This window comes from Oryza glaberrima, chromosome 1 (genome assembly GCF_000147395.1).
Source record: "Oryza glaberrima chromosome 1, OglaRS2, whole genome shotgun sequence".
NCBI classification, from domain to species: Eukaryota; Viridiplantae; Streptophyta; class Magnoliopsida; order Poales; family Poaceae; genus Oryza; species Oryza glaberrima.
In genome coordinates, this window is record NC_068326.1 from 31,032,369 (window position 1) to 31,057,284 (window position 24,916).

The 24,916-nt window shown below is 43.2% G+C and overlaps 2 protein-coding genes across 3 annotated transcripts; both read left to right on the top strand.

Annotated features, from left to right (window-relative positions):
• Window positions 1-1,194: 1,194 nt before the first annotated feature.
• LOC127757274 (probable disease resistance protein At4g27220) lies at window positions 1,195-10,610 on the top strand. 2 transcript variants are annotated; one of them, XM_052282778.1, is made up of 3 exons: window positions 1,195-1,607; window positions 1,755-2,142; window positions 7,453-10,610. In XM_052282778.1, exon 3 carries the CDS (start codon window positions 7,640-7,642, stop codon window positions 10,376-10,378), a length of 2,739 nt encoding a protein of 912 aa, XP_052138738.1. In that variant the 5' UTR covers window positions 1,195-1,607; window positions 1,755-2,142; window positions 7,453-7,639; the 3' UTR covers window positions 10,379-10,610. The 2 variants fall into 2 exon arrangements, with proteins under 2 accessions (XP_052138738.1, XP_052138731.1); XM_052282771.1 differs by having other exon boundaries at window positions 1,195-2,142.
• Window positions 10,611-18,431: 7,821 nt separating this feature from the next.
• Window positions 18,432-21,202, top strand: LOC127760270 (uncharacterized). The gene is made up of 5 exons (XM_052284501.1): window positions 18,432-19,179; window positions 19,272-19,329; window positions 19,422-19,505; window positions 19,624-19,759; window positions 20,725-21,202. The coding sequence occupies exons 1-5, from the start codon at window positions 18,543-18,545 to the stop codon at window positions 20,980-20,982; spliced, it is 1,173 nt and encodes a 390-aa protein (XP_052140461.1). The 5' UTR covers window positions 18,432-18,542; the 3' UTR covers window positions 20,983-21,202.
• Window positions 21,203-24,916: the final 3,714 nt, after the last annotated feature.

Below are 24,916 nucleotides of genomic sequence, written 5' to 3' on the forward strand. Positions count from 1 at the left end.
GTGCTTCGCCCTACAGCCTTCGCCCGTGATGATTTCTCCGAATGACCGATGAGCTTAGAGGTGAACCCTTCGGCCTCCATTCCATGGCTTTGGCCAATCTTGATGGCGAAGCTTCCTTGGTCTTGGTCATTCTGCTTTGCTCAAGGGCTTCGCCCCTTGGCTTCGCCAGTGGCACCCGTCTGGAACTTAGCCAATCCTTGATGTTTTGGGTGGTTTCGGCAGATCGGCATATCATCCGAAAGACATTTTCTTATGAAAGACATATCATCTGAATTAGTTGTACATGTAGTTAGTCGTTGACAGATCCCACTTTATTATGTTCCACGTGTCAGTGGTTTACGTGCATTCTACACAGCCGGTAATTACTTCGTTTGTCTTAAAATATAGTAATTTTTATTATATATTTGGGCACACAATTATCTAGATTTATATATAAAAGTAACTTATATTCTTAAATGAACGGAGCACTAGGATCCCGTTCCCACGAAGGGAGTAACCACCAGGCCATTTTACAATCTAAACTCTCCGAAAACTAAACTTTTAGTTATTCATATTTCTCACCAGGACACCAGGTGGCACCAGGTTTTGGATTATTTACCACTCTCTCGGATGGCATGTTCTTACATGCTACTGTTCCATATGACTTTGCTTTTTTACTATCAGAGATAGAAGATTTTAGGATTGTTTAAATTGATGTCATTTCAAACGATACCATTTCTTTTAAAATTGTCAAAGATGTGAATCTATTTAGTTTTTACAACTTTGGTAAACACATTAAAAAAATTATGCTAAAACTTGGCAATATATCAAATTGTCAAATTTTGATAAGGTTTATTTTGGCTAATCTCCTTCTTGAGCTCATGTGTCATTTTTGCGAGGCACCTACAAATCGAGCGTTGTTTTACCAAGTAGATCAAAAATGTTTCAATCATTTTAAAAACTGAAACACAACCAAATCACCTCATGAAATATTTTGCTACAAAATATGAAACAACGGTTTCTAAAAAGTTGGACATTATTTTACCCTATATGAAAACAATGTTTCAGCAAATAGCGAAAGAATGTTTCAATTCTTAAAAAAAGTGAAACACGGTCAGATCGCTAGATGAAACAATTTGGTTCAACGTATGCAACAAACGATCTAAAGCCAATGCAACACTTAAACTCCATACACATCAACAAACCACTTGTCCATCAAGATAATATTATTAAACAATATCAAAATCCACTGCAACATTTGATCCATACATAGTGAAACATCACGAGTACACTAGATGAAATGTTGTTGGTGGAATAAAAAATAAAACAAATCCCCTTAATAGGGTGTTTCTCTTATATCCGGGTGACTATTGTAACGGGCGCGTAGTGGGGTGTGGGCTTTGGTGGCATGAGACGCCCCATGTATGCGCGGAGCGTTGGCGGTGGCGGCGCGAGGCGCCCGACGGAGAGAATTTTCGTTATTTTTGAGCCCACAAGGCCCCATGTCACCAGATCTGAGGAGAAAATGACTGTCTTGCCCTTTTCCTCTGAGGACAAAATGACTGTGTTGCCCAGCTCCGGTCTCCGTCTCGGCGTCTCCCTCATACCCTCACCGAGCAGGTTTGCAGGTGAAAGACATCCCTAGAGGGTTCCGCGGCGGCGGTGCGGGAGATGAGGATGCTGCCCCCGCGCTGCCGCCCCTGCTTATTCCCTCTTCCCTCCCTAGCATTTCCCTCTCCAGCGAATAATTTGTGTACACGCATTCTTTGGTGCAGGTGGTTTGAATGTTCTCCTGTATTTTCCATCAGAAAAGAGACAATCTTTCCAATTTCAGTTTGCCCCCACACAGATAACGTGGAGCCGTCCATTCGTCATCGATTCATCTCGTTTTTTCTGCCCGTGGACTGGAAATCCCGTCAAGTAGTGACGCTGATGCGGCTACCCGGGCGTAGAGCAGACGCCAATCCTAGCCACCAATCTTCTCCTATCTAAAGAAAGACATGTTCTCACTAGGTTCTCATGAGGAGACCTGAGAGACTAGAGTGAGCAGGGAAGACGAGAGATTTTAGAAAGAGTTGTTCGAAGGAGCACCTTTGAAGAAATGAAGAGCAGCAGTTTTATGAGGATGCTTGCTTGCTGCTTGGACCTACGCTCTTATATGAGGTTTGTGATTGTTAATTCGTTATTCTTCTCTTTCATTCTGGTGAGGCAGCATGAACTAGCACATCCTTTTGTTACAATTTGGAATCTGGAATCGGTAGTTTCTTCTACTCATCTACTCAATTCCACAAAAAGACAATTTATTTCAACCCTTTCCTGTGATGCCCCACGATGTCAGTTCAAAAGTTCCTTTTTTTCAGAATACAGCACGCAAGTTCCATTTGACTTAGGTACTCAAACATGAAACATCCCGCTTTGTATCCTACTACTACTATTCTCTCAAAATTTTAAGAAATCTAACCACTTTAGCGAGATACTTTAATAATGTTGTAGTCCTTTTTCTGAACTTAAATTGGTAGATTTTCAGATAATTTTATTCAGTGGGAAAAGAAAAAGAAGACCGCGCTTATAAAGGCCATTGATTCTCCGGATTCCTGAAGACAAACTGTGATAATAAACAACAAACAATACACACTTAGATTTTTATAGACCGAATTATTTAGAACAGGTTTGATGAATCGTAGATAATATTTATATCATAATATCTTGCAGAACTTATTTTGAAATGTTCTTGGGCAACCTAGTCACCCATGGACGGATTCACTCTCCAGTACTCATGAGTTATCTAATGAGCTGTCATTATGAGATTGTGGTATCATGCTATTCCAGTTTATGAACTACTGGATCTATAGTTGACTAGTTACACATATAACTTAGAGGTGTACTAAAAAGACAGTAGACTCAAATGCCATTAGGAGATATATAAATACCAAATAGTATGGATCTATGATCACCTTTAGCTATAAAGCATTATGTTTTGTTGTAAACAGCTAGCTAGCTAGCTAGCTCGCTATCTATCTATCTATCTATCTATCTATCTATCTATCTATCTATCTATCTATCTATCTATCAACTTATTAAAGAAATAGAAAAATAAGCCTCCACGTTCGCTCTCACGGCCTAGAAATTCCCACATTAATCAGAGAAAAAGAAAAACAGAGTCCATATAAAAATACAATTTAGAAATAGTTGAAATTCGGAATTAAAAAAATAAGAAATATTGGAAGAGGAGACTAGAGTCCATGTAGAAATACAATTGAGAAACAATAGAAATTCGGAATTAAAAATAAGGAATATTAGAAGTAGAGTATAGAGTCCATATAGAAATACAATTAAGAAATAATAGAAATTCGGAATTAAAAATAAGGAATATTAGAAGTAGAGTATAGAGTCCATATAGAAATACAATTAAGAAATAATAGAAATTCGGAATTAAAAATTAGTAATATTAGAAGTAGAGTATAGAGTATATATAAGAATTTAAAACTAACTAAAATTCGGAATAAACATAATAAAATTAAAAGTAGAGTTTAGAATTCGTATAAAAATACAGTTTACAAATAACTAAAATTCGAAATTAAAAAAACATGGGAAGAAGAGTCTAAAGTCAATTTAAGAATACAATTTAAAAGTAACTTAAATTAGAAATTAAAAATTAAAGAATATTGAAAGATAAGTTTAGAGTCCACATAGAAATACAATTAGAAATAATAAAAATTTAGAATTAAAAATAAATAATAATGAAAGAAGAGCCTAGAGTCCATATAGGAATATAATTTACAAATAATTAAAATTTGATATTAAAAATAATTAATAACTAACACGTATATAAAAATACAATATGAATATTATACATTAGTACTTCCTTCGTGTCACAATGTAAGACTTTGTAGCATTGCCTACGTTCATTTAGATGTTAATGAATCTAGACATATGTATGTGTTTAGATTCATTAACATCTATACGTATGTGGGCAATGCTAGAAATACTTAAGTTATGAAATGGATCGAGTAGTTTCGTAAAGGTAATACAAAATTTAAAATTATATTGTCATTTTAATATATTTGAATAATACATTGAGAAAACATATATATTATTATATGACAAAAAATATAATGATGCTAGCCGCGCTATCTGCGCGGGCTACCATGCTAGTTAACTTGTTAAAGGAATAGAAAAAGGAGCCTCCACGTTCCCTCTCACTGCCTAGAAATTATCAAATTAATCGAAGAAAAAGAAAACAAGAGTCCATATAGAAATACAATTTAGAAATAGTTGAAATTCGGAATTAAAAATTAAGGAATATTGGAAGAGGAGACTAGAGTCCATATAGAAATACAATTGAGAAACAATATAAATTCAGAATTAAAAATAAGGAATATTAGAAGTAGGGTATAGAGTCCATATAGAAATACAATTAAGAAATAATAGAAATTCGGAATTAAAAATAAGAAATATTAGAAGTAAAGTATCGAGTCTATATAAGAATTTAAAACTAACTAAAATTCAGAATAAACATAATAATAATAAAACTAAAAGTAGAGTTTAGAGTTCGTATAAAAATACAATTTACAAATAACTAAAATTTGACATTAAAAGAAAAACATGGGAAGAAGAGTCTAAAGTCGATATAAGAATACAATTTAGAAGTAATTGAAATTCGAAATTAAAAATTAAAGAATATTGAAAGATGAGTTTGGAATCCACATAGAAATACAATTAGAAATAATAAAAATTCAGAATTAAAAATAAATAATATTTGAAGAAGAGCCTAGAGTCGATAACGAAAATTCAAAATAAAAAAAGAAATATTGAAAGACGAATCTAGAGTCCATATAGGAATATAATTTACAAATAACTAAAATTTGATATTAAAAATAATTAATAACTAAAACGTGTATAAAATACAATATGAATATTATGCATTAGTAGTTTCGTAAAGATAGTACAAAATTTAAAATTATGGTCATTTTAATATATTTAAATAATACGTTGAGAAAATATATATGCTATTATATGAGAGAGAATATAATAATGCTAGCTGCGCAATCTGCGCAGGCTACCATGCTAGTTAACTTATTAAAATAATAGAAATTCTCATGTTCGCTCTCACGGCCTAGAAATTCTCATATTAATCGGAGAAAAAGAAAAAACAGAGTCCGTATATAAATACAATTTAGAAATAGCTGAAATTCGGAATTAAAATATAGGAAATATTGGAAGATGAGACTAGAGTCCATGCGGTCTACAATTTACAATTAATAGAAATTCGGAATTTAAAAATAAGAAAATTTAAATTAGGTAAGAGTCCATATAGAAATACAATTTAGAAATAATTGAAATTCGGAATTAAAAAATAAAGAATATTAGAAGAATAGTATAGAGTCCATATTTTTTTTTTAGATAATTATATAGAGTCCATATAGAAATACAACTAAGACATAATAGAAATTCGGAATTAAAAAATAAGGAATATTAGAAGAAGAGTATAGTGTCCATATAGGAATTTAGAATGAACTAAAATTTGGAATAAAATAATAAAATTAAAAGTAGAGTTTAGAGTCCATATTGAAATACATTTACAAATAATTAAAATTCGAAACTTAAAAAAAAGGGAAGAAGAATCTAGAGTCCATATAGAAATACAATTTAGAAGTAACATAAATTCGAAATTAAAAAATACTAAAGAACTAGCATGGTGGCCCACGCAGATTGCGCGGCTAGCATCATTATATTTTCTCTCATATAATAGCATATATGTTTTCTCATTATATTATTCAAATATATTAAAATGACAACATAATTTTAAATTTTGCAATAACTTTACAAAACTAATAATGTGTAATATTCATATTTTATTTTATATACGTGCTAGTTATTAATAATTTTTAATATCAAATTTTAGTTATTTGTAAATTATATATATATTCTTATATGGACTCTAGACTCGTCTTTTAATATTTCTTTTTTTAATTCCGAATTTTCTATAAATTGTATTTCTATATAGACTCTATGCTCTTCTTCCAATATTATTTATTTTTATTTCTGAATTTTTATTATTTCTAATTGTATTTCTATGTGAACTCTAAACTCATCTTTCAATATTCTTTAATTTTTAATTTCGAATTTCAGTTACTTCTAAATTGTATTCCTATATTGACATTAAACTCTTATTCCCATGTTTTTCTTAATTTCGAATTTTAGTTATTTGTAAATTGTATTTTTATACGGACTCCAAACTCTACTTTTAATTTTATTATGTTTATTCCAAATTTTAGTTAGTTTTAAATTTCAATATGGACTCTATACTCTACTTCTAATATTCCTTATTTTTAATTCCGAATTTCTATTATTTCCTAATTGTATTTCTTTATGGACACTATACTCTACTTTTAATATTTCTTATTTTTAATTCCGAATTTCAGTTATTTCCTAATTGTATTTCTATATGGACTCTATACTCTACTTCTAATATTCCTTATTTTTAATTCTGAATTTCAGTTATTTCCTAATTGTATTTCTATATAGACTCTAGTCTCCTCTTCTAATATTCCTTATTTTTTAATTCCGAATTTCAAGTATTTCTAAATTGTATTTCTACATGGACTCTAGTCTCCTCTTCTAATATTCCTTATTTTTTTAATTCCGAATTTCAAGTATTTCTAAATTGTATTTCTATATGGACTCTGCTTTTTCTTTTTCTCCGATTAATGCGAGAATTTCTAGGCCATGAGAGCGAACGTGGAGGCTCCTTTTTCTATTCCTTTAATAATATAATAGATATTGAAATATGAGTTTCGAGTCCACATATAAATACAATTAGAAATTTTCAAAATTCAGAATTAAAAATAAATAATATTGGAAGAAGAGCCTAGAGTCTATATAGGAATACAATTTACAAATAACGAAAATTCGGAATTTTGAAAAAGGAATATTGGAAGACGAGTCTAGAGTCCATATAGGAATACAATTTAGACATAACTAAAATTTGATATTAAAAATAATTAATAACTATCACGTATATAATATACAATATGAATATTACATATTAGTAGTTTGGTAAAGTTAATACAAAATTTAAAATTATGTTGTCATTTTCATATATTTTAATAATAAATTGAGAAAATATATATACTATTATATGAGAGAAAATATTATGATGCTAGCCGCGCAATCTGCGTGGACCACTATGCTAGTTGATCATAAGCACATGGCTAAACATTGTTTATTGTCAAATTCTAGATGAGAAATTATAGGTTTAGATATACAAATCTCATACAATATGTTGCATAATAATGGAGAATTGCAGGAGATACTGGACATTAGTTCATTTGAAAATATGTGACAGAGCCATCAGTTAGATAGGAATCTTTACTGGACATTAGTTCATTTGAAAATATGTGACAGAGCCATCAGTTAGATATGAATCTTTCTTTGGTCATACCTGAAGAATTTATCTTTTTATCCATGCAGGTTATTTTATTTTTATCAGTAACAGAAGGATAACTGGAGTCTTAATAATGTTGACCATAATCGTTTGACATAATAGAAGCTACTATGGAAGGATGATAACCTATACAGGGCCTTATCTTCGTGCAAATGCATGAATTGGCAGCTTCACTAGACAAGGTGCTGGAGCTGACAAAACGGAAGTAGCACAATGGCATCCTATTGTTGCTTTTGGAAGGCAAAGCAGCCAATCATTGTAGGACTAGTGCAACTAGTGCAACGGGACCAGTTGATTTCAATCCAAGACATGTTCAGATTGCTTTTTCGTCCAGAGGTCGGATCGATTGTCATTGAAGGAATTGGTGGTTCAGGGAAGACATGGGCTGCAAAGGCTGCATATCAAGTAGCAAGGACCAATAATCTCTTTGATGACTATATCTGGGTTTCCTTGTCAATAAACTGTAGCCTGAGACGATGTATCGATAAGATTATTGCATGTCTGTCATGTGAAATCAGAGAGGACTTGCCAGTACAAAGAACTAAGATGATGATCAATGAATATCTCACAAAACGGAAGTTTCTGTTAGTTCTTGATAATGCTTATTTCACTGAGGAAAATATCTTGGAGCACTTGGGAGTTCCTCATCCTAGGCGGCAAAATATTGGTTCAAAAGTAATTGTGACCACAAGAACTGGGAGGACACGGGGTGCTGTGGTGCCAGATACAGTTATAATTCCACAACCTCTCACTTATGAAGAGTCATATAACCTACTGCGTACGAAGATTGGAAAAGAAGTTGGTTCTTCACACATACTAGACTTAACCAGCAATTTCTATGGCATCCCACTTTCAGTCATTCTATTGGCTGGAGTATTTTGTGATGTGCCAAATCAAGATACACTCAGGGAGTTAGTCCACAAAGCTTATATCACTCTAGGAACCAAGGTATCAGTGTTCCACACATTGCAACGCCTTGTGAAATTCGCATACCATCAGCTTCCAAATGATCAGGCAAGGCATTGCTTCCTATACTGCTTACTCTTCCCTGAGGATCAAGGAATTCCAGTTAATGACCTAATCCGTTTCTGGATATTCGATGATCTAATCATACAATCTAGCAAATTTCATGAGGCTAGTCATATTGGAAAGGAGATTCTTGATGTCCTTTTAAAGCGTGGTATGCTATATTTGGAGGATAATGATCACGTTCGCATGCATGATGTGATCAGAGAGACTGTATCAGGATATGGAAAGGAAAATGGTTACAGAGAGCAACTTGACTGGAAGGTTGATAATCCTGCAACAAAATTAGAGCGTCTATCCAAGCTAAGCACAAGAATTTCACTTATGAATACTGAAATGGAATATCTTGATGGAAGCGTACAAGGCTTATGGATTTCATCATTACTTTTAAGAGGAAACAGCCGTATGAAATATATATCAGAAGAATTCTTTCACCATGTGGGAATGCCTGGTATAGTGGATCTCTCTTTTACTCGAATCAAAGTACTACCGAATTCAATCTCCTATTTGACTACACTCCGAATGTTGTTACTCAGTGGGTGTGGTCACCTGGAGGAAATTCAGCACATAGCTTCATTGGCACAGCTAGAGGTGCTGGATGCGTCATGTTGTCGCTCCCTGAGAAGTATAGAGTCTGGATCATTTGACCATATGATGCTGTTAAAGCTCCTTGATCTTTCTGCGACTTCCATCAAATTCTTGCCTTCTCTTCCAGCTTCCAGGGAGCTTCGGCATTTGCTGCTGCATAATTGCCCATGTCTGGGGTCCGAGAACACCATGAGATCAAACGCCATACTGTCTGATGTAAAATACATTAGGTTCCCTTATGGGGTCTCCAAAACTGGTGCTGTCCAGAATATGCAGCTAGGCAGAATTGAAGATATAATGGATTGGGTGGACATGTTGTGGTTGCCATGTGGACTGAATTTCCAGCTGTATGATCTGTTCAATATGAGAGTATCATTTGGTGTTAATGAGGATAGCAAAACATTTGTTTATGCCAGTGATGCCTATTTTTTTCAGGCCTTGAAAAAGGATTCTCCGTTATGGTTTAACTGTTTTCAAAAGTTTCATATTGTCATCGCCCCTTTGAAGGATGATCAAGTCATGGATGCTGCTGCCCAACTAACGGAGACAAATTTTCTCTTTCGGAATTCTTTCTTTAAGACAAAACACTTTACACATTCCATTGATCGGGATAGATTTCTTGAAATAAACAGTACGATTGGTGTTTCTTCTGATATTGAGGGCATTCTTGGTAATGCTGAGCTGGTATGTTTGAACAGATTAGCAACCAGCCGGATTTCGGATCTGAATATTACAAGTATGGAAGCAGTTCGAGAACTTTGGGTAGAGAATTGTGACCAATTGGAGAATCTTTTCTCAGTAGATGAAATTCAGGTTTTGGTTGCATTTGGAAGCTTGCAGAATCTAAAGATCTCTAACATAGAAAAGTTGTCATCCCTTTTAAAAGCGGTGAAAAATGTGATTAGTTTCAGTTGTCTGAAGCACTTGCTCATTGATTGTTGTCCAAATCTCAAGTGGATTTTCCCTCCAATGGTACATCTTCCAAATCTTGAAACAATGCATGTAAAGTTTTGTGACATCCTGGAGAGGATATTTGAAGACGACAGCGTCTTGGGAGATTACGCTTTTCCAAGGCTGCAGTCACTGGAACTGTGGGAGCTTCCTGAGCTATCCTGTATCTGTGGTGGAACCTTGCCGTCTCTGAAGAATCTCAAGGTGAGAAACTGTGCAAAACTAAGAAAAATCCCTGTTGGCGTAAATGAAAACAGCCCATTTGTCACGACGATAGGAGAAACATTCTGGTGGGACAGTTTAATCTGGGACGACGAAAGCATTAAGCGTTGGATACTGTTCAGAAAGTGGGGGCCAATGCTACCATATCTTGCGACTGAAGGATGAAGATGCATCCGGGCTGAACATTTCTGCTGATTGGTGGTTCTCAACACGAGGAATATGGAAGCAGCAGCTCCGAGGATTCGACACAATTGAGAAAAACAACAGTGAACAGATATCCAAAAGCACATGAGATTCTGTTTAGCAGGCCCATATATTAAGTTGTACTATATGGTTTTATCAAAGAACATCACTCTTATTTGGAAAATTTATGATAAATGTGGACGGTTAATTAGAAGTTGCATCCGGAGCTCAGCTCTGTATGACTTTGCCTTTAATTAGGTCTGCACAGTTTTTAGTCACTTCAAAAATCTTTAATAATTCAAACATTTTAGCGTGTTCCGGAGGCTGTTCATCGGGAATTCAACCATTCCATCCATGATGCCATCGTTATACTTGTACCACACAATCATACTCTACAGGTTGTGACCTGAAGTTGTGCGCACCAACCAACCGTCCAGCAAAAGGTTTAATTTGGCTGGGCCGTTCAGAGTTTTGCTGAGAAAGTAGGCCGTACGAAGAGGATGGGCTATTATCTGGCCCAGATATGAGCCATTACACGCTCAAAAGTAGGAAAAAAATATACAAGGTCCCTAAACTTGTCACCGAATTACAAAATCGCCCCTCAACCGAGCAACCAGAGATATAGCATCTCTCAACTTACAAAACCAGGTCACTCAGGTCCTTAGATGGTATTGACCCCGGTTTTGTCTGACGTGACGGTTAAGTTAGCGTGGGACCCACATGTCATCACCTCAATCCTCTTCCACCTCTATAGATACCCCCTCTCTCTCTGTTCCCATCTTAATCCAAGCCTCCAGAGCGGACAGGAGAACCGGAGAAGGGTGGCGGCCGGTGGTGGCCCTTGTTGGTGGCGGCGGAGCTCGCTGGCGAAGATAGATGGAAAGGAGGGGTGGCGGCACCGCGAGAGAGCCGAGGCAGCGGAACACGAGGGGGAGAGGGGTAAAGGGGGAGCATGGGGAGGGCCGAGCCCCCTAGCGACATCCTCACCGGTGAACTCCGCCTCTCCTCGTCGCCTTCGTGGAGGGATTCGCCCGGCCCAGACCACCATCACCTCGCCGTTGGGCCTCCTCCTCTACACCTCGCCCCACTCGGCTTTCGTCGCACACGGGGGGGCAAGAGGATAGCATGGCCAGCAAGGTCAAGGCGGGACGTGGGGAGGCGGGAGGATGGTGTGGACAGCAAGGTCGAGGCACAACTGTTGCTACCTGTTGCTGTCGCCTTTCCACCGCCTACCCGCCGCTACCGCCTTTCCGCCGACGAGTGGCGAGCTCGAGCTTGCTGGCCAGTCAGCGTCTATGCTGCCCAACTCCTCTCCACCAGTGCCGCTACCGCCTATCTCATATCCGCCGCCTTTCTCCTTGCCGACCGTCGCCGGTCACGCACATCGCCTTCTCACGTCGGGCGTGCACTGGAAAGAGATGAGGGAAGAGAGTGGAAAGGGGAATAAGAAATTGTGGTTTCACTGACATGTGGGGTCCACATGGGTCCCACGCTAACTCAGCCACCACGTCAGATAAAACCGGGGTCAATACCGCTTAAGAACCTAGAGTGATCTGGTTTTGTTAAGGGATGATTTTCTAATTCAGTGACAAAATGAGAGACATCATATGTACTTTTTCCTCATGGTTCCCCATATTGTCCTTTTACAAGGTTCTCTAGCTCATGTCGGCGGCGAACTCCAGCGAACCGTAAGCAACGTTAAGAGTGAGTAATCTCTTCTCCATCGTCTCCCGCCCAGTCGTCTTCATCGTCCTTTCTCTCCTCGCCTTCGCCTGCAGCATGATGGTAGTGAGCACCCCAACCTTGCACCCTTGCTCCCACGATGGCACGATGCACCAGTGCGTGGCTCTTTCTTTTACTTGCTCGGTTACGACATTCAGAACGGGGATGCGCTCTCATGGATCGATGGTCCGTAGATTGCGCTCCTTCCATATGTCAAATGTGCCAAGCGGTCAAGACATGGGACTTCTCAGGTCCACCATTGCGCTCTGTGGTTTAGGCTGCGTTTTTAAGGTAACCAATACTGTGGATGACCACCATTCTTTACGCATACCCCCTCCGTCGAAAAAAAAAAATCAATCCTACATACGACCTAGACACATGAAGATAAAACCATGGCCAAGAAAAAGGGTCTGGTTCTCTTGCTGCTTTCGTTTGGAGTTTGGTTAACGGTGGTGCTAATATTGTGTTTAGGTAAAATTGGTTATATAGCATCGAAAGTTCACGTTTTGGTTTTATAGCACCAAAAAATACCAGTTCACTTTAATAGCACACCCAAAGTTTACATTGTTCCCATTTTTAACACTTTCATCAAATCTCGATCGTTTTCCATCCTTCTTTATCGCTATTGAGCCAGCCATGACGTTTATATCGCGTGCGTGGCTGGGTCAATAGCGATCAAGACGGATGGAAAACGATCGAGAATTGACGGAAGTGTTAACAATAGGAACGGGTGAACTCTGGGTGCTATTAAAGTGAACCGGTATCTTTCGGTGCTATAAACAAAGGAAAAGGTACGAATTACTCCCCTGAACTATTGCGGTCGGCCGAATTTCCCCCTGAACCCGAAAATCAGACATTACTTACCCTGAACTTTCTATACCGGACGAATTACCCCCCTCGACCCAATCCAGAGCAGTCTTGTCCTACATGGCGTACGTGTGGCAACCCAGTCAGCATTTCTTTTTTTAAAACATGGTGGGTCCACCTGTCATTCTCTCCCATCTCCTCCTTTTTCTCTTCCCCTCTTCTATCTCTCTCTCTCCGTCAGGCGCGGTCGGCACACGAGGGCGGCGATGGGCGGCAGCGCGTCGTCTGGCGGGGCCACGCGGGCGGTTAGCATGCGGGGGCGGTGGTTGGCGGCAGCGTATCATCAGGCGTGGCCCCGCGGGCGGTCGGCACGCATGGCGGTGCACAAGGGCTGGCGGTGGGCCGAGAAGATCAATCCCGATCCCCTCCGGCGGCCCCGTCTTTTTTATTCTTGGTCATCAGGAGAGATCGATCTCCTTGGTTTTGTCGTCGTCAAGCAGCAACAACAGCACCTCGCTGGCTAGGTCATCGTCGACGGAATCTGCTCCGCCCCCCTGCGCACCGGTCATCTTTGCCGCGACCGCGGTTGACCTTAGGGCCTCCAGCGCCGACCTCCTCCTTCTCCGATCATCGCCTTCTCCTGGACCACGCCGTCGGCCGGCTCTCCCTCGCCAGCGTTCGTTGGTCTGCCACCGCCGTCGACCGGCCAGAGCCATAGTGTCCTCTGCGATGAGCCAGCGCCAGCGCCTATCCAGGGTGCTCGTCGCTGCCGTCAGGACTTGGCCGCTTCCTCCATTGGCTCCGCCTCCCGGATTTTGCAGCGCAACCAGAGCCACCTGACGTGTTTGCCTCGTGCACCCAGCCGCGCTCGCCTCCGCCTCGCTTCTCTGCCGACGTCCCGTACCGCCGTCCACCACCCGCCCTTGCATGCCGACCGCTCGCGCGGCCACGCCTGACGACGCGCTGCCGCCCATCCCCGCCCTCGCGTGCCGACCGCTCGCGCGGCCACGCCTGATGTCGCGAGAGAGAGAGAGGGGGGGAGAGAGAGAGGAAAATGAGGAGATGGGAGAGAATGACATGTGGGCCCCACCATGTTTTAAAAAATGAAAATGCTGACTGGGTTGCCACGCATACGTCACGTAGGACAAAACTGCTCTAGATTGGGTCGAGAGGGGTAATTCGTCCGGTATTAAAAGTTCAGGGTGAGTGATATCTGTTTTTCGGGTTCAGGGGGAAATTCGGCCGACCGCGATAGTTCGGGAGGATAATTTGTACTTTTTCCTAAAACAAAAAATGTGAACTTTTGATACTATATAACGAATTTTGCCATGTTTTTAACGACCAACAACATATGGTCCGATGATTCATTGAATAGAGCAGAAAAAAATTAAAAGGCTAACACCTTGAAAGGCAGTAGTTAGGAAAGAAAAAACCAACACCACCACGCACTGACAACACCTATACAAAACCAGGAGAACACTAGCACCCAACCGACCGTCGTTAGACCAAGAGAGAAGCTACCACCGAAACCGCCCAAAACTAGCACCAAACAACGAGCACCACGACTCTAACCACGTCCATGGGATTAGAGGGAGAGAGTGAGATAGAAAATGGAATCGCTCTCCCTCACTATGTCCAGGGTGGTGCTAATATAAACTGTATAATAAACCCATGGCCAAGAAGAAAGTTCTGTTTTCTTAACGTTATCTGTTCGAACATCAACTTAGCAGATAAGATATTTTTGCTATATATGCATCCGAGTGCAAAATCACAGTCCGCATCTACCACGGCCGGAACCCCCGACACGGACCATCCTAGCTACAGTACCTTGTTACCCGAGAGCCCTGCATCGGCTATTCAAGGAACTGTGCAATCCACCAACCTGGTTCGATGCGTGGGGCGGCATGCACGATCTATCTCAAGTTCCCAACCCCTGCAATACGAATTGACGCCGCATCCGCCCGCACCCCCTCCCCAACCCAACACCGCGCCAGCCAGCACGCGACCGGCCGGAGCGCGCGCCGCACAACTCACTCCTCCGCGCTAGCTTGATGTGCCCTTCTCTCTCACGGAGTCCGAGAGGCAGGCACACGGCAGGTGGGGCGCGCGCGCCCGCACCGTGGGCTCCCGCCCGCCTCCCGGTGCTTTCCTACAAGATTGGCATCGAAATAATGGACGTGCCGCTGGGGCTAGCCGCACATGGACATGTCCCCCCCGCCTGGCCACCGGTTATCGATCGATCGATCGATCGCCCCCCTTGCCTGCAGGGCCACAACCGCGCCCGCGCGCCGCGCTCCGCCAAAGTTAGTTGCCGGCCGGGGGAGTTCGATCGCGCCGGCGTTTCGTCCAGTGCGTGCAGAAGCGCGGGTTTTTCACCGGATCGTGGATCAGATCGGGTCGATGAATCCCATCGGTGTTTAGTGCGGTCGAGGAGGAGTTAATGACGGTCCAGTGCCTAGTACACGTCGTACTGGCCTGTTCGCGTACTAGCCCCGTTCGTCCCGTTCAGATCTCGTGGATGCGACGGGACGAGCCAAAACACGTAACGGTAGCGGCACAAAGCCCCTGATTAATGCAGGCCATTATTTTGTTTGTGGCTACCTCCCGGACCTTGGTTCTACTGATTAAATGATCGGTAAATTAGGCCAATCGGCCCGTAGCTGTGTAGTATTTCCTTCTCTCGCAGACCCACTAAACCCATAGCCTTAACTTAGTAGGCCCGTGATTACCTCCTTGGCGGACTTTACTTGGCTTCGTCGCAGCATGAATATTGGGGCATACAAGATGTGGAATTTGAGCACTCAATTGCTACGAAATACATTTCTCCTCCAGAAGGTCAAAGCTCTGCCATTCTAAAATTTCTGCTCATTAATATATCGGCCATTCAATTTGGGGGAACAAAAGAATACAAGAAACCCAAGGCGATCGAATGGCTGCTATATATGAAAATTAAAGGGCTTGGATCTAATCAAACTGAGGCTGCCCTTGTATTATCAAACCATCAATGTGGCTGATAACTCGACATGGACGCGTAGGGCCGGACTTGCGATCAATGGAGATGATGCATGCATGCTTGCTTGCATTCAGTCAGACCAGGTTCATGCAAGCCGGTCAGAGTGAGGGCTACTACTATCATGGATGAGTGGCAGAAGCAGCATCAGATAGCTGCCTCTTATTGTGGTAGGACATGAAGCGCATGGCGTGCCATAAGGTTCATGCACCCCCTGCTCGATTGGATATACTCAGTGTCCGACAGCCCAAAACAATGGCGATGCAAACCACCGCCCACACATAACAGACTAGCAGTGTCACCACCACTTGTGCAAGCAACATTTTTTTTAATGAACTCAACATTTGAGGTAGAGTATCATTCATATAACCGAATCGCACGATTCTACAGTGATATCCTATTGCAGATTGACAGGATAGTAGAAAGAAGGAATCGCATGCACGCATAGTTACAACCACCAGATTTGGTGCATCACATAAACTTCCTCCGATCGATTGAACCAACGATCTCAGTATTTTAGCCGGAGAATCCCCTTAACACGAGCGCGACGAGAGACACGGGCATTATCCGGCTCAACCGAAGCCATGTGCTCTCCGTATCATGAGTTCATGACAAACTGGGCGATCGCTCGCTGAAAAAGGTCGCAGCGACGCGGATTCCGAAATGATACGTCGGTTGCGCACTTGCGCGCCCGCCCCAACCTTTATTAATCGGCACGTATGCTCGGCTCGACTCGATCGGTTGAATGATTTGTCGCCATCACAGCGGCAGTGATTGCGACCAGTACAACTGCAGCAGCCAGCCGCGACACGGAGAGCAACGGCTACGCCTCCAATCAATTCCCCCAATGCTGCGAGGGGAACCGCGCATTAACCAACATAGGAGTACAGTACATGCACATCTCCTAGCTAATGCACTGGTGGCTCGACGGAAACCGGAGAGGAGAGAGCGATTGGATCATTGCGAGGGGAAATGGAAAAGAGAGGCACGAGATTCCGTGCCAGCTCGAAAGAGCGCGAGAGAACGTGGGTCGGGTCGGCCGGGCTCGCTCGCCGTCCTTTTCTTCTCCCCCACCCAAACCCCATCGAAACAGCCAGGCGTGTGTGCGCGAGGCTATCCCCGCTTGTCAGACCGGCAAACCGATCAATCGATCGATGCATTACACAGGCTTACAGGCTACGCTCGCGCTACCGGCTCAATCATGCGCACGAGGCACGGCATGGCGACGAGGCATAGCCAGCTAGTGGAGGGAATGTAGCTAGGATACTTCCTGCAAGCTCCAAGTGGCTCGTGAATACAGAGGCTAGCTTAAATTGATTGTTTTCTTAGTTTGTCAGCTCTCTCCGCGCGGTACATAACACCGTACACGTACGCGCACCCGCCCGGGCGGGCGTGTGAGCGGTGTACGGACTTATCATTGGGACTGTCAGAGAGAGATGGCTCGGTGAAAGATACTAATCGGGCATGTGTGACTGTACATGCATGAGGCCTCGTTTTGTTCCTACATGGATGAAACGTCTGATCGATGTACTACTGATCAACTGGTGACTTTTGGCCGGTTGGTCTTGATTTCCTTGGTCGTATATATACCCTGTGCATTAAGGTATCTTGGCTGACTTAGGCACGAGGGAACCAGGTATGGGCAATTTCTATCGGTTGGTTATTTTGGTCGGCCAGGAAGAAAATTTGTTTTCCCTCTCCATGGCCGAATTAACCATGAGCGAAGTATCGATCGTATGGAGTACAGGAGTAGTAGCATTTAGAGATCGATACCACTATACCACTATCGGAAGTTTTGGTTGTGACGTCCACAATTCCACTCATTCAGGGCTCAGGGTCCAGCAGCGGTCGGCGTTGCATGGTTGACTGGCTGGTTCCCTGTGTCTGTCTCACCTTTGTGTTCAACTATCAGCCCGGAAGCTGCATGTCTGTGTGTCTCAGTACCATCACAGTATCGCAATGTATTCATTGCGAGCATTTCAAAGATCTCGTAGTTGCGTTGTGCACTTTGGAGGGCCCAGCGTTTCGCTTGCTTCACGTCCGATAGTTTTTGCCACATTCGCTAATGCTCTACGCAAGTCTGCAACTGTGCTCCCTGTACAACTGTACAGTATAGTAGTATATACAGACAATTAAAGAGGTTTACCAGCCCAGTTGACCAATACCAACCGATCCTTACCCGTTCCTCTTGACATCACCCGTTGCCGTTCAATCTGACAGGAAAAACAAAACAAAGGGAAAGAGCAACCTAATGCTACAGTAGTAGTCATTCACTCTGCAACCAAATTCCAAAACTCAATGCATGCATGCATGCATGCGCAGACAGCACAGCCTCCTCTCCTCTCTCTCGCCTGTGACCTGTCCCTACCTTCCCCCACCACCTTCCTCCTCATCTCTCCGCCTCCGTCCCTACCACCTTCCTCAGCTCCCCGCCCTTTTCCGGACAACTAGCTCCGCCTCCCTCCCGGCTTATATATACCGCTTCCCGCCCCGCACCACAACCCAACTCACATCTCATCTCTTCGCTGCTGCTACTCGAAGCGCACATATTCCCGGAGTTAAATCATCGGTACACCGTCTCAGAGCATTTTTCTCCTCACGGACAAGATGTGCAACTCCAACGTGAAGTCCGCCGGCGTCGCTCAGATCGACGGCCGCCCGGTGCTGCAGCCGGCGGGGAACCGCGTGGCGGCGCCTGAAGCTGCCCGGCCGCTCAAGAAGTCCCTGCAGAAGTCGCTCTCCATGCCGGCTTCGCTCGACAATGCTGCGGCCGCGACCACCTGCGCGGCGTCCCCCGAGAACACCCGCGCCGCCGACTTCGCCCGCGCTGCGGCGGCGTCTCTTCTCCCACCACCTACTCCAGCTTCGGTCAGTGCTAAGGCGACGAGGGTGTCTGGAGCCAAGGTGGCTGCCGCCAGGACTGCGGCGGCGGCTGCGGCCATGGGGGGCTTGGACAGGAGCAGGAAGCCCGCCAAGAAGGGCGGCGCCGCCGTGCTGCCGGTGGTGATGTTCGCGGGGCTCGAGGCGTACGAGCCCGCCGGGAGCATCGCGGCGGCGCAGCGGGAGCACGTCGCGATGGCGCAGGCGCAGCGCAAGATGCGGATCGCGCACTACGGCCGGACCGCGTCCTTCTCCCGAGTCGAAGGGAAAGTCAGCGCCACCGCGACGGGTGCCGCCGAGCTCGTCGCCGGCGCCGTCACCGGGCATGACGAGAAGCGATGCAGCTTCATCACTCCATACTCAGGTGCGCACACACGACACCACACAAAACAATTTACACTAGTGCGAAATTAACTCTTAACTAATACGCAATCGTTTTTCTCTTGTCATGCGCAGACCCCCTGTACGTCGCCTACCACGACGAGGAGTGGGGTGTGCCCGTGCGCGACGACGAGTGAGTTTGCCATTCTTTTTTTTGCGAATAATACAAGCATCCGATTGCTTTGCAACAGTTCTCCTCACATTTCGTGCCAACTGAAACGGCAGGTTGCTGTTCGAGATGCTCACGTTGTCCGGCGTGCAAGTCGGGGCGGATTGGACCTCGATCCTGAAGAGGAGACACGTCTACAGGTTCGAAAACAGAGCAACCCAATCCCTACTCTGCTGCTAAAGATGACGAAGCCATCCGTGTATACCAGTAGTATATTTGGTGCTGATTTTGCGTTGCTGCTTGCTTGATCACAAATAGGGAGGCATTCTCCGGTTTCAACGTGGACGCAGTCGCCAAGTACACGGAGAAGCAGATGGCGTCGCTAAGCGCCGAGTTCGGCCTGGATTTGGGCACCATCAGAGGCGCCGTCAACAACGCCTGCCGGATTTCCGAGGTACTGTCACCTGCATCTGCATGCCAAGCTACTAGTACTATCAATTAAGCCCATGATCTTTCTGAACTTGTCCTCAAGCAAGAACGTTTCCATTCCTAGTAATCAGGACATTTGACAATTCTAACAAGCCCGTCGTCCTATTCACTAACGTGCGATGTCCCAAAACTGTATTTTTCTATAGATAGCTCACATAGAGCCCATACTCCTCAGCTTATTTTTTTTGCATTTCCATACTAGTGTTTAATTTCCGGTTGATGAATAGACCGGATGAGACAGTACCACAACTTGACAACCGAAACTTTACCAAAAAGAAAAAGGGAGGTCAATGAATGAATGCTTGCGAAAGAAAGGTCAGTTAAGTGAAAGCGAAGCCTAACAGAATCCCTGACAGCTTACGCCCCCTCATGGTAGACAGCTCAATCAGCAGCTGCAGGGCCCTTTAAATGCCACTAGTAATTTGCAGAATCAAAGCAAAGTGCGTGGTGAAGTACGATACAACCAAAAAGAGCGAACACTTCCTAGCTAATTGGCATTTGACACCCAAGAGCTAGCCTGAAAGGCAGAAAGAAGCTACTAGTACTTGCTGTCAATCTTTTGGCTGAAGCCTTGCTTCACACCATCACGAAGGAGACACGGCTAATTAACTGTGCGCAACTGTTCTCTTTCGTGTTTAGTTGGCAAAGGGTTCTGCACACGATGCATCGCTCTTGCACAGCTAGCGATCCAATATTCGGAGTGCAATCAACTATACCTAGTTTAAGTACGCTTAGTACGTAGCTGACGCCAACTAATCTATCAGTAAGTACACTGACCAGGGATTATCTTATTTTCGTGAGGTTTGGTACGTATATACCTAGTACCTACTCAAATTCTACGTACAAGTATAGTTGTTATATATAAGTGTATATGCAGTGGAAGAATGGAGGGAGAATCTAATGGTGTACTTGATATATTCGATGAAACAGGTGAGGAGGGACTTCGGGTCGTTCAGCAAATACGTGTGGGCGTTCGTAAACAACAAGCCGCTGTCGCCGAGCTACAAATACAGCCGGAAGATCCCGGTGAAGACGTCCAAGTCGGAGTCGATCAGCAAGGACATGGTGCGGCGCGGCTTCCGGTTCGTCGGCCCCACAGTCATCCACTCGTTCATGCAGGCCGTCGGGCTCACCAACGACCACCTCGTGTCATGCCCGCGCCACCGCGTCTGCTCCTCCTCCGCTTAACCGATCTGACCATCGCCAAAACAGTTACCGGCCAGCTCCCCGAAGGAAGCAAGGAGAAAAAAACAACAAGGAAAGAGAAAAGTGAGAGATGAGAGATAGCCTCAAGTAGTAGTATACAGAACGGGTATTGATTTGCGAGTGTGTGTATGTGTGTGCTTGTGTAGATTATTGTCCCTAATTAGGCAAGAAGCTTGATTGTCAATTACGTACGTACGTATCACTTGGTGCGTGTCTTTCTTTTTTCTCTTTCTTTCATGTCTCGAGATAGATAGAGATAGGGTGACGATCATTAGCGGGGTGGGCTACACCAATCCCCAGTGCATGTGGCTTGATTAAAGCGAGATGAGATAGGCTCACAGTCACACAGGCAGGCAAGCAAGCAGGGGCAGGCCATGTGCTGCCGGCAAGCGCATGTGTAGGTGAGAGAGGGAGGGGAAGAAAAGCCTGCGCATGTGACGCTGCAGCTCTTGCTCTCGCTAGCTCGTTCGTCCGTCCACCCGTCTGCGCTGTGCGCGCAGATGGGCGGACGCAGCCACGGACCCAGCCAGTGCACCATCCGGGCCACCGCGACACGCAAACACCTCCTCCTCCGGTCCGGGCAGCCATGTCCACCGGGCCATTACTCCGCATGCGCCATGCGCTGTATCATAGGATTTTCATCTCCGCATCACGAGCTCGCGACGACCAAGCTGGAAATACGGCATCTATAAACGTAACCAAAATGTACCGGCCAGTACCAAGTCGATCTGTTAACGAAGTAATATATCAGGTCATAGTGCCAATGTCATGCTGCAATTTTTTTATATAAAAAGTAACCAACGAAGTGGTTCTCTCGTAGTATGTCTTTTAATATTGATCATGTGATCGATCATTCGACGACTCTGTTTGTGTACCGGTATGTTGATGGCGAGAGGAGCAAAGTGTGTAGTACAATTTTGTTTTGTTTCGTGCGAGTGATGTCATTTTCCTTCATCGCTTTGGACGGATGTACGTACGTCGCATGCACGCTTGCGCTAGCTGTTTGGTCTCGTGCGCACATCTCCGCGAGAATCTTGGCATGTGCCGAGCCTTTTTCATCTGTCTGGTGTTCTTGCTTCTTCGTCTCCCTGCTCCTGCAGTTACAGGTTTCAGCCTTGTTTATCATGAAATGAGCTAGCGCTGCCGTTGGCGGTGGTTCCGCGGTTCTCTTCACTCGATGAGTTTTTCTTTATCATGATGGGAACAGCCTGTGTGTAATTGATTGTTGGTTAAGCCGGCCCATTACCTTGCAACTGACTGGCCTTGCCATGCATGATTGAGCTGGATGGTTATTGCTTGTCATGCTTACTCGGATTGGCATACATTGTGATGCTATCGCTACTCATGTCTGGTACTTCTATGATCTATCGTTCGGTACCATGTTTTACCGGTATTTTATTTCGTCATCCGTATATGAGTCGGTTTTTAAATTCATTCGTTTTTGGAAATATATAGTCTTATTTAAGTCGTTTTTTTTAAGTTTGTTCGCTTTTGGAAATACAGAATAAGTCATATAAGAAATGTCTAAAAAAATTCACATGCTAACTTGAGATGATCGGACTTCTAATTGCAGCTCATGATTTTCTAAAAAAATATACTACCTCCTTTTCACAATGTAAGTCATTCTAGCATTTCCCACATCAATATGAATGTGGGAAATGCTAGAATGACTTACATTGTTAAACGGAGGGAGTATATTCTAGCGAATTCCCACAGTGAATTTTGTTAGGATAGATATCGAATAAACTAGTCTTTTGGGTTGTGTAGACTCAAGACCTAAAGTTGTGGCTTTGGTTGGGCCTGAGGTGGAGTAGGCCTAATGTGACCTGGGTGGCCCATGGTTGATGGGTCGGGCTGCGAACTCTAACAAGTGGTATCAGAGCCCAGGCCTGAAATTCGGAATAATTTTCATGGGTCACATGGTAGTTAATTGAGCCCAAGTAACAAGTGTTCGGGATCACATGGGTTGATGTTACAGGGAAGATTGTTGGATTTAGTCGCACATCAGTAATTGATTTTTTTTGGAGGGGGGCAGAAATTAAAAGGTGGGGCGCAGTTCTCACCCATTAGACTAGTCTTTTGGGTTATGTATTCCCAAGATCTAAAGTTGTGGCTTCGATTGGGCCTGTGGTGGAGCAGGCCTAATGTGACTTAGGTGGCCTACGGTTGGTGGGCCGGGCTGCTCACTCTAACAAATTTTACCTTAACTAAACCATATAACAATAATAAGATTAAAATAGCCTTCACCCGTTATAACGTACGGATATTTTTTCTATTTAAAAAAATTGATCCTAGCTACGAATCTAGACACATACTTCCTCCGTTTCACAATCTAAGTTATTCTAGCATTTCCCACATTCATATTAGCTTTGAATAATTTTGTTTAGGCACTTGGTAAGTTATTGCTTATATTTGCTACTCGGTTGCCTCAAGGTCTTCTCCCAGCAAGGTTGAGGCGTGGACTTGTTATTAGCTTTAACTAGTTTGATACCCACGCGTTGCTGCAGGATTTTGTGGTAATGATAAACAACTTTGTAAATATATGCTTACAAACAGAATTGAAGAACTGAAATATCAAAAGTAGAAGTAGGCATTCTAAAATTATAAAGTGTAAAGTTGGCATTTGAGTAGTAGATGGCTAAGGAACATAGCAGTGGCTAAATATGGGGGATGCTTGCATGACCTGGAGCACTTAAGTGGGTCATCCATTGATGTGTTTAATTACCTATGGCAGTTTGCTTACTTAAAGCCTGCTTGGCTATTGAACGAACGAATGCATGCCAGTTAAACAAACAAAGATGCACTTAATTCGATGGCTATTGGTTGTCGATGGTGTGGCTTAACCTGGAGGTTTCTTTATAGTGTTAATGCTTGCAGCGGGTACCAACTTGTCGACTTTTTAAGGTCACGACCATGGTATTTGCTTGGTATGGAGATCATCGGTACCAGGGTATATGCGAGATTGAAGTAAAACAGATGGAGAAAAGGGTTTATACAGGTTTGGACCCCCTTATTTTGACAGATAATAGCCCTACTCCTGTTGGCCGAAGCCGATGTTGCTCTTTATTCATCTGGATCACACAAATACAATATTTGGGATAACCTATCTAGCTGTCGTCGACTTGGCGGCATGGATCACCAACACGTAGTAGACGACAGGGTAGTCTTCCTCCTCGAGTACGAACTCGTCGAGATCAGAGATAACATTAGATCCCTCTTGTCGGGTTCTGTAGCACCAGATTGGGTTCGTCTAGGCTAATATATGATGTCGATGTCTGGAAGTGTGTGTTGGTGTCTATTCTGACTTGTGTGTCGATCTTGTATGTTGTGTTGTGTTGTGTGTCCCCTCCTCCTAACGGGTCTTGTTTTTTTATACCCATAGATGCCCCATTGCCCAAGTAGAACTAGGGAGACCAATATGAATATAATCCGAACAGTCATTGTAGTTTCCATATAGAACTCTACTTATACTTCCTTATCCGGAACTCCTTCTGTATACGAGGTATGATTCTATATAAGACTTGATATATGGTGGGCCCCGTCGAGTTTAGTCGATTACTATTAGGTATATGGTGTCCATAACCCTGACACAAGAAGAAGAGATTCCTTCGTCGGGTATGCTTTGTTTGCTTCAATTCCCGCTGTTTATACCGCTAAGATAATCATGTGTTATAATCTAGAATTTTTAAAATATTCATTATTTTTAAATTATGAATTTTAGTTTGTATTCCTATTTTAACCTTTTCATTCTTTCTAATTTATGAATTTATTTTATTTCAAATTTTAATTAGTCCCATGTTAGGTTTTAGATGGATTCTTCATGTTTCATATTTCTTGTTTTTATTCCAAATTTAAGTCCATTCTAAATTATATTCTACTTGAACTGCTGGTTTTTTCACCGATTCATGTAAAGGTT